Consider the following 18,671-nt stretch of genomic DNA (forward strand, 5'->3'; position numbering starts at 1 on the left):
TGAGTTTGAGAAGAGAAGTATGCCTGTCCTTTTAGTGGCTCCTGAGGTTAAAAGTCAAATTTTTTAATTCTGGGAACTACAGCAGCCAGGGAACTCACTACAGGAGCTGTGTGGCTTCCCAGTCGCCTGCCTGGAGGGACCAAGTGCTGCCAGTCTCCCTCTGTTGGCCCTAGACCTGCCAATATAGGAAGAACACACCACACAAAGATATACCTTGCTGCTTCTTGCGGCACATCACCGTGAACAGCGTCGCAAATGCCGATATGACAACCAGCGGCACAGTGATGGCAACAGCTCTGATGGGCCCAGCCCATTGGGAATACACTGGGAAATTTCAAAGGGAAGGCTTTTAGACTTAAGCAGTATAACAGGTTCAAAGAGAAACAATTTTTTTTCATTTTTAAACATAAGCCACATAACAGGTTCTAAGACTCCTTGACCACTTTTCTCTAGTACCGATTTGGTGATTATAAAAGTATTCATTTTAAAAGACTGTAGAAGACAATTCAGTAGTTAGAGTCCGCTGAGACAATAAATACCTTTGAGTGAGAATTTGCCTAGGGAAATCTCCCCTCCCACCACTTTTCTTCTGAGGACAATTGACTATTTATCTGGTCCCAGCAACACACACAACACCCTGGCTTTGATCTTCTGGGCGTCAACATTAGGGTGGAAGGAAAGTCAGATTTGATGGAACATCATTTAGGAGTGAGGAGCTCAAGTGTTTTCTTTTTGTAAACCATGAAGTACAGAAAGCATCGAATACCTTGGTCCACTCTGTAGTCCAGAGGCAGCATTTCCAACAAACAAACAAAATCTTACCTGGTTTTAAGGCATAATGCATCACTTTTCTTGTCATATTAGTGTCATCCACCAGCTGCAAAACAGAGGATGCTGTATTACTTTTTTTAAGTGATAGCATCTCAACAGATTTCATTCATTCTTCCATCTGTGGGCAGTGGGGCGAGGGAGAGGAGAGCTGCTGCGGCCTGTGATCATTTTCAAGCTGAGATTAGATATTAAGAGTCAGATTCATCTCTATATATACCAACCAATACTAATATATATAGGATGGATAAACAACAAGGTCTTACTATATAGCACAGGGAACTACATTCAATATCCTGTGATAAACCGTAATGGAAAAGAATATGAAAAAGAATATAGGGACTTCCCTGGTGGTCCAGTGGTTAAGACTCCATCTTCCAAGGCAGGGGATGACAGTTCAATCCCTGGTCGGGGAACTAAGATCCCACATGCCACGGGGCAACTAAGCCCACAACTTCTGAGCCTGCACACCTCAACTAGAGAGCCCGCGTGCCGCAACTACAGGGCCCACGCGCTTTGGAGCCTGCGCTCTGGAGCCCATGAGAGACGCTCACATGCCACAATGAAAGATCCCATGTGCCGCAACTAAGACCCAACTCAGCCAATAAGTAAGTAAGTAAATAAATAAATAAATAAATAAATAAGTAAATAAGAATACATAGGGAATTCCCTGGCGGTCCAGTGTTTGGGGCTCCATGCTTCCACTGCAGGGGGCATGGGTTCAATCCCTGGTCAGGGAACTAAGATCCCACACGCCATGCAGCATAGCCAAAAAAATTTTTTTAATTAAAAAAAAAAGAATATATATATTTATAACTGAGTCACTTTGCTGTACAACAAAAATTAACACAATATTGTAAATCAACTATACTTCAATAAAATTTAAAAAGAATAAAAATAATAGGGCTTTCTTGAGTTGTACGTACCTCAATTATATAATCCCCAGGAGATACATTTTGAAGGAGGCAGCTGGTTGTCTCTGTATTTTGCTCCTGCAAAGAAAGAAATAACACTTTAAAACTTTCTTCTTAGATAAAGGTCATCGGGACCCCTCTCTTCTGTCCTAGAACTGAAGGAGCCTTGCCACCAGTTTCAGTCATGTTTTCAGAAGATGTCAGTTGGAACAGAAAGCAACTGTGCTTATCTGCCAGGGTATCTGAACTTCATTTTGATAAAAGGCCCAGGAGAGCCTGGAACCCCTGTCATATTCTATGCTTGGCTGGTGGTGCCCTGAGCAGCAATTTTTTATTTGAAGGCAAAGAAACCAATTAGGATACCTTTTACTTAATAAAAGGATGGGGAAAGAAACTACACTTCCATGTTTGTGCATATTTTATTTGCTATAATTTTAACTTGAGCGGAAGGTCAGTGACAGAGGTGACAGCCAGCAGGAAGACAGAACTCGACACAAAGGAGCACATCTACTTCTGCCACTATGACCAAAAACCTCTCTTGGTGCTCTCATGGGATGATCTAGCAGTCTTGTGAACTTCCACGAAACATTTCCCACACCCCCGACCACCTCTAGTTTAAGAACTTGGTTACTGAATTTCTACTTCACCTTGGCCTCTGTGTAAAATCACTAGCCACTGACATGCTAGTGGCTTGGCTCCTAGATGTGTTTTTTTTCACTTACTAACTGTGAGGCCTTCAGCAGCAGTCCAGGTGACCTCCCTGGGCCACAGGTTCCCCAGCTCTAAAGTGGGGATAACAGCAGCCTTTGTTCCATTGAGCTGTAAGGATTCAATGACCACAAAGCTTGGTAACTGGCACACAGTGAGCACCTGATTCATGCTTAAAATATGGAAGAACAGGGACTTCCCTGATGGTGCAGCAGCTAAGACTCCACGCTCCCAGTGCAGGGGGCCCGGGTTCGATCCCTGGTCAGGGAACTAGATCCTGCATGCTAAAACTAAGACCTGGCACAGCCAAATAAATAAATATTAAAAATTAAAATACAGAATAGACCACAACTACTTCATTGTTTCAGTTCCTTGGTAATACTTCATCTGCTACATCTCCACTGGGACAGCTACGGTAGAGATAACTAGGGAGTGAGGGATGACTCAGGATGGCCCTGAGACGCACCCAGTGATAACATTCTGGAGTGTCTACCAACTGCTCAGAATCCACAAAGCCTAATGTTCACATTGAACCATCCAAATTCCAGGGCCCCAGGGGTCATTTTAAAACACAGAGTATTCCTTTATGCACAACTAGCAGCTCACCTGTTTACAGGTCTTTCGCTTGAAGGGTCCTTCATGCTTGAGCTTATAATGAAGATAGAAGAAACGGAAGCCAAAGGCGTGGGGTGCGTGGTCGAAGGACACCTGCATGTCTGAACCGTGCTGGGTGATGTTGAGGTTCCGAGGCTTCCAGACTGGGAGGAGGAAGGACCAGAGTGAGCATCCTGAGGCTGCCCCGACACCACTAGAGACTTGACAGACAAGGACAGCTATACTTACAGGGTTTACAGGCCAGGTTGTCCGGCTGCAATAGCAGGTCACAGGCTATTAAGAAAGATGCATATTTTTAGTTTTAGCACAGTTTGACATTTTCCTCATCCAACAATTCAATACGATATAAATATATGGCACTGGGTATTGCTGGAAAGAATGTAAAATGCATCAACTGCATCAACTCAACAATGATTTTCAGTAGAGCCCAGTTGTATCTTATGAAAATTTGAATTGTACAATATAAAAGTATTAATGCAGTTCACTTTATGCCACATAAATGGAAACAATATTAAAGTCAGCCAGATTTTAAAAGCTTCTTAAAGGCCACAGCCAAAGGCAGCGAGACCTATGTTCATGCTTCTGCCCCATGGGGACTCTGTTTTAGCTGTAGACAGAAATAATGCCATTCCCTGCCCCACTGTAAACTGTTTAGGCACAAGAGAACTTTAGAGTGATCCTGATAATTTATCTTGAGGTTATTTTAACCTTAGCTAGCACTCTAACTTTTGATGGAATCTTTTTGATGGAATCTAAAAATGACATCCAGGCATCTACTAAGTAGTAGCAACAGTACTGAAAACCAGGCAGCAAAGGCGGTAGCTTTGAAATAGGATTTAAATGTGATAAAAACACAAGAGAGGCGCTATATGCCATGTTGCTAACCCAGGGAGAACCCTCTGGAAAATGATCTTACAATGCCAAGAAAATCAAAGGCAGCATCAAGGTCACAATGCACTGAAATGGTGATAAATGCACCACCTGCCTCACCCCAAAATGGACATTGATTCCAATGAGGAAAATTAAATCTTAAAGTAGGCGAGTTTTGATTTAAGCAAGCTTTCCATAAACACGTTCTTTGAATCCTCTATCTGGTTGTTATGTGTAAGGCATTGAAAGATGCTGTACAACGTACATGGTCTCTGCCCTATGGAATCTTATTTTAATTAAGAAAATGAAATCAACTGTTATGAAATGACTTTGCTGCATAGAAAACAACCACAGTTTAAAAAAAAAGAAAAGAAAAGAAGGAAACAACCAGAGTAAGAATTCTGCAAAGGGAAGCACGGATGTAGGCTGGCGTTGAGAACAAAAACATCACAGAGGGATGAGGACGGCAAGCAGGCCACATAGGAGGGGGTGTCAGATTGGACAACCATCCAAGGCCTGGAAAGACGGACCAAGAAAGCAAGAGGGAAACACTGGGGTCCAGAATGCCTGGGCACCAAATTCATCAGCAATTCAGGCCGATGAAAGGCACACCACACTGTGTGCAGAACAGATGGAAAGGGAGAGCCCGACAGAGAAGGGAATCCAGCATGGTTGGCTTGAGAGTGTGTACTCCAGAGTCAGGCTCCTTGGGGCTCAAATCCCAGCTCCCAACAGGCCCTTTAACGTCTCTATGTGTGATTCCACATCTAATAAGTGGGGATGGTAAGATTAAGTTCTTTGGAGGGTTGTTATGGAGGTAAACTGCATTAATGTTTGGAAAATATTTAGAACAGAGCATTAATATTTGGAAAGCATTTATTTAACATAGATGTTAAATAAATAAACTTTCTAGAACGAGGTAACCTCAGGGATACTGCTTAATTTTCTTAATCTAATCCTGAAAATGACAGGCAATCACTCACAGAGGCCACCCTCCTGATGACAGGTACACGATAGAATCATTTCATGCTCTACCCTTTAGCCTGAAATCAACTTATATTTTGTATTCTGGTTTTTTTTTTATCAAAGTATTTTAATACATGGCTGCCTTACAGCACCTTCAAAAAAATCAACCACCATGTCTACTCCAGAACAAGCCAGGAATGGGTGTCTCTGGTTAGATGCACACTGCCTGGGCCAAATCTTAATTCTAAAAGTTGCTTTTCTGAATGCTTTTTCTCTTCCCCATGCTAGTTTCATAGTAGTATTTCATGTGCTCTTGAACACATCTCTGGCGAAAAGTCATTAAAAGCCGGAGAAATGTCTCCCCACGGGAAACAGGCAGGGAAGACCATACTCACTGCGGGTTCTGAAGAAGAAAGGGTGATAATTGCTTTCATTTTTAATGGAAGGAAAAGGGACAATCTTTACAAAGTAATCTGTTTCAAATTTCATATTCAGGAAAGGTTGAGATTCCACTCCCTAAAAGGGAACAAAAATACATGTGATGTCACGGAGAAATCACCCACCCCTCCACCTACATGCGAGAGCTCCGGTCTGCCCTGACGGTCACACAGACACAGTTCTAGGGCTGGGGGACGTGTTGCGGGGGGGCAAGGAGGAAGTCCAGAAAGTTTCCTTTCTGGACCAAGTTTAGGTTTGGACCCCTAACTGAAAAGGAAGATGGGCACCGCTGTCTGTTCTTCGGCAATGAAGCTGTGGCACAAAGTTGGTGGGGAGGAGCCTACATCCACTCCTGAGGGCTCAAAGCCACCTTCCAGGACTGCTGCTCCAGCGTGTAACCTGAGAGGTGTGTTTGTTTACCACCAAGAGGTGCTGGAGGGTTTCTGGGAGTGCAGAGCAGGATCGCCCACCTTGGCAGGTGGGGTGGACCCCACAGCCCCTTCTCCTCCAGTTTCACAGGCTTTCAATGGACCATTCAGCCCCCAGAACAATAGTGTGTCTTCAGGAGCACATTCCCCGCGTGTGACTTACAGCTCGTTTGAAGCTACTGTTGAGCTGCTTCGGGTCCTTTAGAATCAGTTGTTGGCACTGTCTTCCCTCTGACTTCAGCTCCTCCAGTATTACCCGAAATCCTTTTAGGAATTCGATGCCTAAGCAAAGCAGAATGCTTTTATTAAAAGTGGACCTAATTACTTCTGAACGCACTTTCCTCCCTCCAAGATTACCATCCTCTCCACCTACACAACAGAGTTAAAGGAATTCTAACTCTAGCCGGAATATCTGAGTGTACAGAAAGGAAAAATAAATACCCTGCATTCCTCTGGTACAGGCCAGGTGATTTGCTCTTTCCCACCATTACTAATTAATAAATCTCTCATCCAGCCAGCCAGTGCACAAACACCCATTGCCTCTATGACATTAGGGTTCATATATTTCGAATCAAGTCACAATTGATCATAAAAGTCTGCAGTGGAATATATAATTTCTAGGTCATTAAACAAGGTGTATTCAGCTGATGATCATTCCCAATGCAGACCAGGGACTCCCCCCAAACCATGTTTCAAATACTTTCCGTTTTAGTCCTATATTTGCTTGCATGTTTCACTGAGCAACGGAGAAAATTCCCAACAAAGTGTGTGTCTGCACACAAGGGGTTCCTAGGCTTGAGATTAAATAGCTTAGGAGAATGCCTATGTGAGTTACAAAGCGGTTCTTGCTCTAATCATGCCTGAAAGGCCGACACCCAAGAGCTGCCCAGTGTGTGCTCTTCATACAGCCCTCAGAGGCCCCGAGACGCCCACAGCGCCGCTGAAAGGCACCGGCCCAGCCTCCCGCCACCTGAGCTTCCCCTGCTGCACGTCCAACTAGCTGCTTTCAAAAGGATTAAGCTCTGATGGCCACGAGAGCCGGTACTGGGGCTTCGTATCCCATGGAGACTGGAGTGGTCCAACTGCAGCTGGAGCTCCCCGAAGCCGGCCTCAATTGGTGAGATATCGATTTCGCATTCTTTCGGAACACTAGACAAGGAGACATTTTCAACCCTTCCCCTCCCAGGGCAAGAATAATTACACAGGATGCAATTAACCAGGTGGGAAAATTATCAATGGCAAAGGCCAGGGAAATCTTTTTCTCTTTCGAATAGGTTCTCCAATCCTGTAATTATTTAATGAAGAGCACATATTTTATGGTGGGAAAGGCAAAGGAGCTACAATTAGAGCTTCGCCATTTAGGGGGTCAGAGGACAGAGTGTGCAAGTACGGACCCTGCCATGTTGTATTATTTCAAGTACAAAGCTTCCTGCGGGGCTGAGTGCTGGCTGATCCAGAGTCCGAGATTCACACATGCTGACAAGATCTAAGGTTTTTGACCAGCAGCTAGTTAGTAGCTCTCACAGGAACCTGTCTTTTGAGATCCCCCCTTCCCCACAAAGATTTCTGAACAAATCCTTATTATTTATACTAAGATTTGATTCATTCAATGTCCCCAGAACTGTTTAACAAAAGCCAGGTGATTAATATGATTATAAGACTGTACCTCTCACAATTACATAAAAACACATCCGCTGGGGTGGGAGTGGATGATTCTAGTTCTTATCTTTAAAAGACCTGCCTAGAAAACCACTATACCAAGTATGGGAGTGGAAGTAGAGGCAGTAAATGTAAATCTTATATCATAGTAACACCTGTATCACAATACTGTTAACATCTTGTAGTTATATAATGTTTAGCAATTTTATACTGCAGTTTCCCATAAAGGAACTTACCTACTCCTAATCATTTAACTCATAAAATCCTCACAACCACAGGAGGAAGGTATTATTGTCCCCACTTTATAGATGAGGAAACCGAGGTATATAAACACTAAATGACTTGCCCAGGGTCACAGAGGGATCAAATGGCAGAGATGGGATCAAACCCAGAGTGCTCTTAACCCATATGCTTTTCTGTCTCCTAAGGAGTCTCCTTGTTAGAACCTCATAGAAACTGATAGAACCTGTCCAGCCATTCCCACCCACAAACCATCATGCAGAAAAAGCACATCTTTCTGCCTTCACTGTTCCACATCTCCGTTTTCCTCACATCTCTTACTTTCATTCTAAAAAGGGAGCCTGCAATGTGTCAGGCCAACCCTTTAACCATTTAGCTTTATGTTGGAATGACTACTTCTCTCTTATCCACAGAGGATATTTTTCTTTTTAAATGTTAAGGTAATGTTCTTTTTAGAAAACCCATTGGGTTCAGACCCAGCAGTATTTACATGGATTAGTGAGTCAGGCCCACAGGTCTGATCCATCCTCCCTGTCTCTGTACTGAATCTGGTTCCTCTGAGATTTATCTCATTCAGATTAAGAAATTCAGAATTTATTTTACTTTTCCCTTGGTCAGATTTTTTTTTTTTTTGGTTCTTTTTTTTGCGATACGCGGGCCTCTCAGTGCTGTGGCCTCTCCGCTTGCAGAGCACAGGCTCCGGACGCACACGCTCAGCGGCCATGGCTCACGGGCCAAGCCGCTCCACAGCATGCGGGATCCTCCTGGACCGGGGCACGAACCCGTGTCCCCTGCATTGGCAGGCGGACGCCTAATCACTGCACCACCAGGGAAGCCCCAGATTTTTTTTTTTTAATTCTAAGATTCGGTGGCAACGTCCAAGGAGCAGACCTGAGGACCAGGTTCTGATGATGATAAAAACAGCCACTGTTTTTTAAGAGCTCTCTTTAGAAATGTACCATGTGTGTCTCTAATTCTTTTTCTTTTTTCTACTCTTAACAGGTTTATTGCAGCATAGTTGGCATACAATTAACCTCATATTACAGAGAACAATTTCATACACTTTGACATGTATGTACATCCATGAAACTGTCATCACAATCAAGATAATGAACTTATCTATCACCTCCCAAGTCTTCCTCATGCCTCTACAGAGGCCCTCCCACCCCTGTTCCCAGGCAATCACCAACCTGCTTTTTGCCACTAAAGCTTTGTTTGTATTTTATTGAATGTGTCATCACTCAGCATGCACTTTTTGGTCTTGCTGATTTCACTCAGAAAAATTACTTTGAAATTCATCCATATTGTTAGGTATATCACTATTCCATTCCTTTTCATTGCTGGGTAGTGTTCCACTGTATGAATGTACCAGTTTGTGTATCGGTTCATGTGCCGATGGACATTCACGTTGTTTCCAGGTTTGGACAATTAAAAACAAAGCTGCTATGAACGTTTGTGTACTAGTCTTTGTATGGACATATGCTTTCCTTTCTCCTGGATAAATAGTAGTCAAATGGCTGGATCATGTGGTAATGCATGTTCAACTGTTTAGGAAAATACAAAAACGTTTTCCAAAGTGGTTGTGCCATTTTACATTTCCACCCTCAATATTTGTTTTTGGTTTTTTTCTTTTAACTTTTATTGGATTATAGTTGATTTACAATGTTGTGTTAGTTTCTGCTGTAGAGCAAAGTGAATCAGTTATACATATATCCACTCTTTGTCTCTACGTCTTACAACAAACCAAGAGGCAGTCATGTACACTTTACAGATGGGGAAGCTGGGGCTCAGCCAGATTTAAATGCTTCTTTTCAAAGGTAGATTCTGGGTTCAAACCCAGGCCCATTTGAACAAATGGGCCCTCCCCAGGTTCCATACTCAACCACTGCATCCTCTCCTGTGTGTCATCAGTTCATTAAAGAGGACAAGCAGATGGAGCCCTAATCTGGATCTGGCCAGATAATGTGGGTTTGCTCTTTTCTGTGGGTTTGTTTTAGTTTGCTTTTTTCAGCCCACACAATTTAAATAAAAATTCAATTCATTGCCAACATTTAAAAATTGTTGATTTCATGGTTTCTCATGAAAACTGGAGTTTTCCTGAAAACATACACAACGTGCCAATGCTGGGCCCACACATCTCCTTGTGGCCACAGAGATCACTGATGCTGGATACTGAAGCCATTATATCCTTGGATAGGTCACCTGTCCCCCCAACACCTGCTGAGACACATAGGCCAAGGCCTCAGTGCCATTTATCACTCTCACACTATTATTTTACAAACCCACATCTCTCTCAGTAACAGCCAAGGGAACAAAAGACAAGTCATGGGCACAACATGAAGCTGCATGCATGTGCAGCAAGCGTATACAACCAAGTAGCAAGTGTGTCTGTGCCGAGGCACACCTAAGCTCTGCTCATGTCAAGACCCACCTGGCCCCGGAGGCCACCACGCTTGGGACCCCTGCACTGGGCACCAGTCACCATGGTGGACTCCATTTTGACCACTTACCGAGGGCTCCTGGGGACCAAAGAATGGTGACTGCCACTTGATCGTGGCAAGCATACTGACTGATGGTGATGTTCTGGGCATCGGCGATGACGTGCTTCCCCACTGGATTCAAGTAAGTGGTGCAGTCTAGAGAGTTGGGAGAATGAGAACAGTTATATATATTTTTTTTTTTTTAACATCTTTATTGGGGTATAATTGCTTTACAATGGTGTGTTAGTTTCTGCTTTATAACAAAGTGAATCAGTTATACATATACATATATTCCCATATCTCTTCCCTCTTGCCTCTCCCTCCCTCCCACCCTCCCTATCCCACCCCTCCAGGCAGTCACAAAGCGCCGAGCTGATATCCCTGTGCTATGCGGCTGCTTCCCACTAGCTATCTACCTTACGTTTGGTAGTGTATATATGTCCATGCTTCTCTCTCGCTTTGTCACAGCTCACCCTTCCCCCTCCCCATATCCTCAAGTCCGTTCTCCAGTAGGTGTCTTTATTCCTGTCTTACCCTTAGGTTCTTCATGACATTTTTTTTTCTTAAATTCCATATATATGTGTTAGCATACGGTATTTGTCTTTCTCTTTCTGACTTACTTCACTCTGTATGACAGACTCTAGGTCTATCCACCTCATTACAAATAGCTCAATTTCGTTTCTTTTTATGGCTGAGTAATATTCCATTGTATATATGTGCCACATCTTCTTTATCCATTCATCCGATGATGGGCACTTAGGTTGTCTCCATCTCCGGGCTATCGTAAATAGAGCTGCAATGAACATTTTGGTACATGACTCTTTTTGAATTATGGTTGTCTCAGGGTATATGCCCAGTAGTGGGATTGCTGGGTCATATGGTAGGAGAACAGTAATATTTAAGCATTTATTTATTCTCTCCATGTTCATCTTCTCAAATTACGCAGGGCATGTTCGGAGTTAGCCAAATCTATTCTGTCTAAAGACGTGTGCCTAGGGACTTCCCTGGTGGTGCAGTGGTTAAGAATCCGCCTGCCAATGCGGGGGACACGGGTTCGATCTCTGGTCCAGGAAGAACCCACAGGACACGGAGCACCTAAGCCCGTGCGCCACAACTACTGAGTGCATGTGCCACAACTACTGAAGCCCGCGTGCCTAAAGCCCTTGCTCCGCAACAAGAGAAGCCACCGCAAGGAGAAGCCCGCGCACCACAACAGAAAGCAGCCCCCGTTCGCCGCAACTAGAGAAAGCCCGCGCGCAGCAATGAAGACTCAACACAGCCAAAGATTAATTAATTAATTAATTTAAACTATATACATGCCTGAAATTATTTTTTAAAAAGACGTGTGCCTTAAAGCCCACAGATAACATCAAAGGTTGGCTGTTTGGAAAACTGTAAGATGCTGCAGTGGGGTTTATTTATAACACCACCCCCTCCCCTTGAGTTAAATTCTGGGACAGTGGTCGGAGGATTATGTAAAGTCTGGAGTTTGTGTGTGTATCAGGCATTCACTTTTTACTACTCTGACATTTTACCTAAATCAATAATAATTTACATCAGTTCAATCAGTTTTTAGCATTAAAGAGTGATCTGAAGCAAAACAATGGCTAAGTAATATGGGGTTTGTTCATTTTCAGAAGAAACCTCGAGGGCGAGGGCGAGGGCGAGGGCGAGGTGACTGGGAAAAAGGAACTCATAGGAGGATGTGAATTCGTAGGGTAGTGATTCACAGCCAGACTGTTAAAGAATCCAATTAGGACCTGCCAAAGGGACTAACTGATTTCGTGATAAGCAAAGCACCTTCAATGTTAACTGGCGTGTCAAAGGTAAAACCTTTGTTCCCAAACACCACCTCATCAAAGACACCCACAACACCCCCCAAATCCAAACAGTCCCACGTAAAGACGAAAACCACCGATTCTTTGATTTTGTCTGAGGACATGACTCACTGCCACCTGCCAATGCAGCAGCTGTGCCACCTGGTATGGCTAAGTACACTTTCAAAGTCTAAAAAGGATCCTAAAAAGCTGCCAGAAGCTTCCAGCCAGACCCAGCGGGGGGACCTCCCAGGATGGCTGCAGGCTGTTCCCGCCACTTGTGCATGGAGAATCCCAGACACTAACTTGTCATTCTTATGCTGCTTTATCTTGATTTCTTTTCAGTAATTGAACTTGAAAACTTTCTTTAGTATATGATGCAAAAGGCCTTCCATCGGATTCCAAAACTACTCATTACCCCTCTGAAGTCAGGGTGTTTTGGGGGTGAAGCATTCAGAGGCATTTTCTAAGAAGCCTAGTGAGTCTGCTGCATGCCTGTCCCCCTGCTCCCCGTAAACTATACCACACATTTCCCATTTTTATGACTAAAAATATTCACTAGATATTTGAAAATCACAACAGAATATTTAAAAAATGGAGAAGTCATCCATAACCTCCCACCACACAGAAGTAACTGCTAACATTTAACGGATATGCTTGCAAGCCTTTTGACATGCACACAATATCCCTTCTTTTTAAATTTCTTATTAGAGGACAACACACATGCGCTAAAATGCACCCGCCTCCTCTCTGAAACTCCACCCTTCACTCGGCTTTGTGTCCTGCTTTTCTGCCTAACTCCTACGGAAGGCATACTCCCTTCTCTAAACTCCATCTTCTTCAAAAACAGCCACCTCGACATTTCAGCATTTCTTCTTTTGAAAAGATGTTAATAATTAATAAAACCAAATTCTACTTCTGATGACAATTCACTCTCAAAGTGTTCAACATGTGTTCACTGGGTATAGAAGAGAACTTTAGAATAGGAAAAAAATGTTGAAACATCTGTTTTAATACCCACATTGAACAAACAAGGAAACTGCAGCTAGAGTGATCGGCTGGGTGGCTTGCAATGCCACCAGTGACCAGCCCAGAAAGCCACCTCGGATAGCTCACGCAGGGCTCTTGCTATTCTATCCCCAGCACAAAGCATATGACTAAAAAATAAGTTCTGAATCAGAACTATTCAGCCTGCAAAAATCCTAGCTGAGACCAGCTTCCCAGAATAGAAAAAGACAAGATCCCCCCATACGAGTAAAGTACAAACATTTTCATTTATTGAGGTCTATAATGAAAGAAACCTTTGACTCAAACAGCTTTAGGAAAAGATGCATGAACAAGAGTAAATCATGATTTTTTTCCCTTTGTTCATTCCTAATGCCAAAATCAGCACTCTCTGGGTTTCTGTAAATACAATTATACAAATATAAAGTCTACAAATTAAGACAATGTATTACAACCTACTCAGGCATTACCCCACTCAGAGCATGACGAAGAAACGAGAAATGCAACGTGAAAGGAGGGAAGGGGATCTGTAAAAGCTGATTTTGACATAAAGGCAAGACATTTTCTTTCTTTGTAACGTTAAATGGCAAAGGAATAGAAAAGTAAGATATTTGTAGTTTAATACTTTTGTTGAAAACTTGGTGATTGGTTCTTAGCTATTTCAAACAAACTAGTAACCAGTCAATAGAGCAATAACAGGAACTTCCTTGTGGGAGAAAGAAATTATCTTTTTTAATGGAAAACAATGACTAGGTTTTTTGCACAGCCTGGATCCAATTATTAGCAACTCTAACGTTTTGGATTCCGATTACAAAAAAATTATGCCCAAATGACATTTGGCCAAAATGCAACCTCGCTTCAGATGTCTCAGGAGTCGAGTTGTGAATTAAATTCTAACTAAATGCTGAAGACTTACAAAGAAAATAATGACCAAGGGACAGGCATTGGCACGTGGGCCAAATATCTAGTCCCATGAAGAAAACAATAAGGTACTTTTAAGTTTTATAGGTAAGGATCCTCTTTCACAAAACCCCATATTAAATTAGAGATGCAAATACTTGTTTGCAGCTGACCGGAAAATTCTGAACTCTTGAATGTAATACAAGATCTACCAGGACCAAGAACATATATTAGAAATTAACTTTCTAACCTAAAGAAAGATCCCTTACACATGTCTTTACTTAGCTGAATTAAGTCTCATGGACTTGCAAGTCTTTCATTAGCATCATAGCATTTACCCAGAACATGTACACATCATGAACGTGAAATGTCTGAGTTTCCCATGTAAGTTCATCAGTTAACTTAAAGTACCCACGTCAGCAACTGCGGGCATGAACTTGACATCCATATTTGCATCTTAAAATTGTTAGATTGCATACGTGACCTCAAAAACCCTGCTTTAGCAGTGCTTATTCCAGAGGCCTCAATGTGACCTACAGCCCTTACTCATAACTCTCCAAGAGATGAATCAAATGTCAAGTCACTACATATGAATCAAGCTCCTTCTTGTCAACATTTTTACTTATAATTTATGGCTCATAAGGCTAAAATGCTCATAATTCTATATAATTACCTCCTAGGGCACAAAAGCAGATGCTAAGGCGGGTTCTACATGCTTAATCAGAAAAAAGCACGCCCACCTGCCCTTAGAAAACAATTCAGCCAGAAAAAGTCACACTTCCTTGAGAGAAAGGGCCAAAGAGGTACTTGGATTCTAATTCCAGTTGGAATGACTTCTAATATTAATAGATATCAATTACTGAGTGCACACGGAAGGCTAGCTCCTGAGATGAGCAGTTATAAACATTACCTCATTTAAGTGTCAAAATGACGCTGAGGAAGAAGTTAATCTTTATTTCACATGATGAGAAAACTGAGGCTTGCCAAAGTGGAGTCACCTGCCATAGTTCACAGCTGATAGGTGGGGAACAAGGTGAGAACCCAGGCCTAAGTCAAAGATGGCCAGGTGGAGACCCCTGTGCCAATCTGAGACCGATTCACTCGGCCCACTCTGTGTTTGTGAAATTTTTTAAATAAATGCTATTTTTTTAAAATGTTAAATGTCCATACTGAAAAAAAAATGCAAATTTCCCACTCTTCTTGGAAATCACATGCGGCTGTGCTCAGGGGACATCCCTCAAGACCACATCTGGAGGAGGTGGAATGGAGGAGCCAGTGCTCCTCTAAGACCAGACGCAGGCGACCCAGTTTACCACAGTCCCTACCACTCCTGCACCTGGTACCTGCGCTCACTGTTCCCCTGCTGGGCCCTACAGGCATCTGCGTTTTTCTTAAGGATATGGCTATGTCCTGAGGAAATCAGGGGAGATCTCCACACACAGCTTCTCTCAACACTTTAGAGGACAACTGACCTGTTCGAGCTCCGAAATACTTGGGGTTGCTTAACTGAGACTGAGGTGCTTTAGCTCTGTGGACAAACCTGAGCAGGTTCAGAAAATCCCTCAACTCCAGGACCTGCAGTGTCCCTGATTAAGCACGACTGTGGAAGCTTTAGATCACTGAAAGGGCTCCATTCTTCGGCGGTCAAGCCGTTCACTTACTGTCATATCTGAAGGTGATGTTATGCAGCCCGCTGTTTCTGCTGGCCGGCCCCACTCCCTGTGGGAAAACAGGAGAACGTGAGAAGGAGTGAAGCCAATTTGCTTTTCCGTCACAAATTCCCCACGGAGTCAAAACGCACACATGATCGCAGAGACCCAGGGTCATGCCAGTCACCAAGCAACATCCACGCTCTCCGTGTCCCCCTCTGTCCCCCCACCCAGCTCCCTCTAGCCCAGGAGATTCTTAACTGCCAGGCCACAGGGATCAGGAGTACTCACGTCCCCTGAAACAATAGCAGCAGAGGCTGCTCTGCATTTGGGGGTTAAATAATAATTCATTAACAGTAAAACTGGGAGAGAGTGACCGTGAGCTGCCAGCTGGAACCCTTCCAGTTGGATCCACTTTGAGCACTGATTGGTTATAAAATTTGCCTACCAGACACTCTCATCCAAAAGCCCTATTAAGCCATAACAGATAGGCAATTCCTCAAGCCTAAGGAAACAGGTTTTTCATTCCAAGACCAGGAATGAGTGTGGGAATAAGCTGTTACTTTTAATGAGAAAAGTCTTCACTGCCTCCATACCTGTGCTTAGAGCATAGAAGGTGGATCATAGAAGAAGACTTTGAAACGTCTAACTCTAACTCTTAGGGGTGTGGCTTTTAGCCATCTGTACTCTTAACAGCAGGCATAACAACTCTGCCAGACCTCCCATTTTAATTACAGCATCCACAGAGGGAGCCCCGGAATCCTCCTGTTGGCCGCACCTTGTCCTGACCCACCACTTATCCATCATGGGAAAGAGCAGCTAAAGATCTCCCGACACTGGTTTAACTGTTTCTGTGATAATCTGCAAATGTGCCATTCAGCATTAATTGCAGAATTCTCCCCCAAAATGTTAATTCTTAAATGCTAAATGATGGGAAAATATTCTAACCACACAGCTGAAGTTTCCACCCAACAAGGGGGATGTTAGGGAAAACCATATGCTGGCAGTCTGGTATTTAATGGGCAATTGTTACACTAAGACACAATGTGCAGAACACTTCTGATGGAGCCCAGGGTCTCAGGTCACAACCCCGGCACATCCATATGCTACCAGCGTGTTCACGCTGCTTATCCTGAAGCCAGGCATACCCGCTGAAACTGTATCCCTGGGCTCAGATAAACATGGACCTTGGGAAAGCACAGCTGTGCAGAAAAGGATGGACACACATCATTCTAATTAAAGTGAGGAATAAGCAGTAACAGAAAATCTCAATCAACACGGGGCACTAGCCCCATGGTCTACTGGGGTTCCGTTCCCCTTCTTCCTGATTCACCTTCCTTCTCCAGCTGTCCTCCTTCCAGCCTCCCTTCCACACATACACAAGGTTCCAGAATTCCTCACCTGAACGGAAACACTTTGGAAAGTGTTATTACCTTATTAAAACCCTAAATGCCTCCATAACTGCTTAGGGACGGGGCCACAGTCTGTGTGACTGGAGGATGCCCAACTTACAGATAGCCATGACCAGAGCAACACGACCAGCTGGGGACCAGGAAAGAGACGATGCAAAACCCGCACAATCCCTCAGTAATGCCCAAGGGGTGTGCCCCAAGCCACACCCTTCTCCTCCCATACAAACCCCCAGGATATAAATTCACTCACCATCTATTATGAGCCAGACATTATCCTAGGTACAGTGGTGAACACAACAGCCACTATCCCTGCCCTCAGGAGCGAAGTGGCTCATTCTTTCAAAGAACAGTAACTGGGTATGTGGATCACACGCAGGGCATACAGACAAATCTCAAGTCACACCCTGACCCTCCAAGAACTCTCAGTGTAGATGGCATACAAGGTCTCTGCAGCTAGGGTGAAAGGGCCAGCCATAAATAAGCCTACAGTGTATGAAATGCCACATGCAGCGCCTCAGTAAGGATGAACCCAGGGTAAGAACACCACGTACTAGAAGCTGAAGAGAGGGAAGGATAACTGGGCTAGAATGGAGAGGAAAGGGGAGTCTCAGGGGAGGGAAACAAAAATGTAATCCAGGGGCCAAGGTAAGTACCTTAATCCTTCATCCTCTAGCTGGGACCAAGGGCAAACCACTTCACTCCACTGGGTGTGAATCTCCTCAACTGTTTTTATTAAAAGACAATTTGCATGACTTTCCTCTGAGAAGGGAGTTTGAGGAGGACACGTGAAGCCATGCAGAGGAAGCACTTTTCAAAAAGGAGATGCACTCCATTTAATAGCATGCTCCAAGGCGTGTAGGACTCTCGTGACCAATCACCTCGCTTGTAGGACTTTGTCAGCTTTTCATTTTGCTCTTGTTCGCCCTGTATTTCTACTGCAACATGTTTTTAACAGATATTCATTGGGCACTTGCCATGAATGCATTGTGGAAAGGAGCCCAAGACAGCGAGATGTGCTACAGCCTGTACACAAGAACCTAAATCACTCCAAATAAGGTCTCTGTGATGTATGTGGAGCTGCTCAGAAGCGGGCCCAGTGAGCTGGCCTCAAAGGACAGTGAGGCTTGCATATGGTATCCATTCACTACCGACTGAGCATCCCACCTTCATCCAAGCCCCAAAGAGCACTCAGCCATGAACCAGACCCGGGGCCTGACCTCAAGGAGCTCTGGTCACCAAGGTGATCTCCTAATGCGCAAATCTGTCCTCATTCGTCTGCTCCAAGCCCACCGCTGGCTCCCTGTACCTCCTAGACCATTCCTGACGTGGCCCCTGCCCACCTTCTCAATCACTCTCCTTCCGACCTTCCACCCCCGTCTGGGCCTGCATGACTGCTCAGCACATGTTCTGGAGACCTTCATATTCCCAGAATGCCCTTCCCATCACCCGGGGCCTGCTCCCCCGAGGGCTTCTCACCTTAGCCTAGCCTCTCTCACACTCCGTTCCTGACACATTAGTCTGCCTGCACTCTCACTTGATGGGAGCACAGGGATCCACCTCCACGATTTGACTGGCATGGCACTTCTGTGAATGTAGATGCAAAATGGTAACACTAATTCCACAGGAAATCAGAGACCATCCAAGGCTGATCTTGGAGCTTGGAAGCAAGAGGCACCATTGCAGGCACCAGCTCCTGTGTGTACTGTAAAGACTTTTCGCTCTTGGAAGTCGTCAAGTGCACA

At 44.1% G+C, this 18,671-nt stretch overlaps 1 protein-coding gene across 3 annotated transcripts in view; it reads right to left on the bottom strand.

The window, feature by feature from the left end:
• IL17RD (interleukin 17 receptor D) overlaps positions 1-18,671 on the bottom strand; it is a 73,132-nt gene that overhangs the window by 17,629 nt on the left and 36,832 nt on the right. For all 3 annotated transcript variants that reach the window (XR_013830016.1, XR_013830017.1, XM_079932993.1), the window contains exons 2-10: positions 15,530-15,587; positions 10,177-10,302; positions 5,931-6,049; positions 5,297-5,417; positions 3,294-3,338; positions 3,057-3,208; positions 1,755-1,820; positions 823-877; positions 214-324 (exon numbers count right to left, since the gene is read on the bottom strand). Coding sequence is in view for 1 of the 3 variants with exons in the window: in XM_079932993.1 (XP_079789119.1) it covers positions 214-324; positions 823-877; positions 1,755-1,820; positions 3,057-3,208; positions 3,294-3,338; positions 5,297-5,417; positions 5,931-6,049; positions 10,177-10,302; positions 15,530-15,587 (853 nt within the window). In the remaining 2 variants the exon portion in view is untranslated. The remainder of the gene's footprint in view (positions 1-213; positions 325-822; positions 878-1,754; positions 1,821-3,056; positions 3,209-3,293; positions 3,339-5,296; positions 5,418-5,930; positions 6,050-10,176; positions 10,303-15,529; positions 15,588-18,671) is intronic.

The sequence above is a fragment of the Stenella coeruleoalba genome, assembly GCF_951394435.1.
Source record: "Stenella coeruleoalba genome assembly, chromosome: 10".
NCBI classification, from domain to species: Eukaryota; Metazoa; Chordata; class Mammalia; order Artiodactyla; family Delphinidae; genus Stenella; species Stenella coeruleoalba.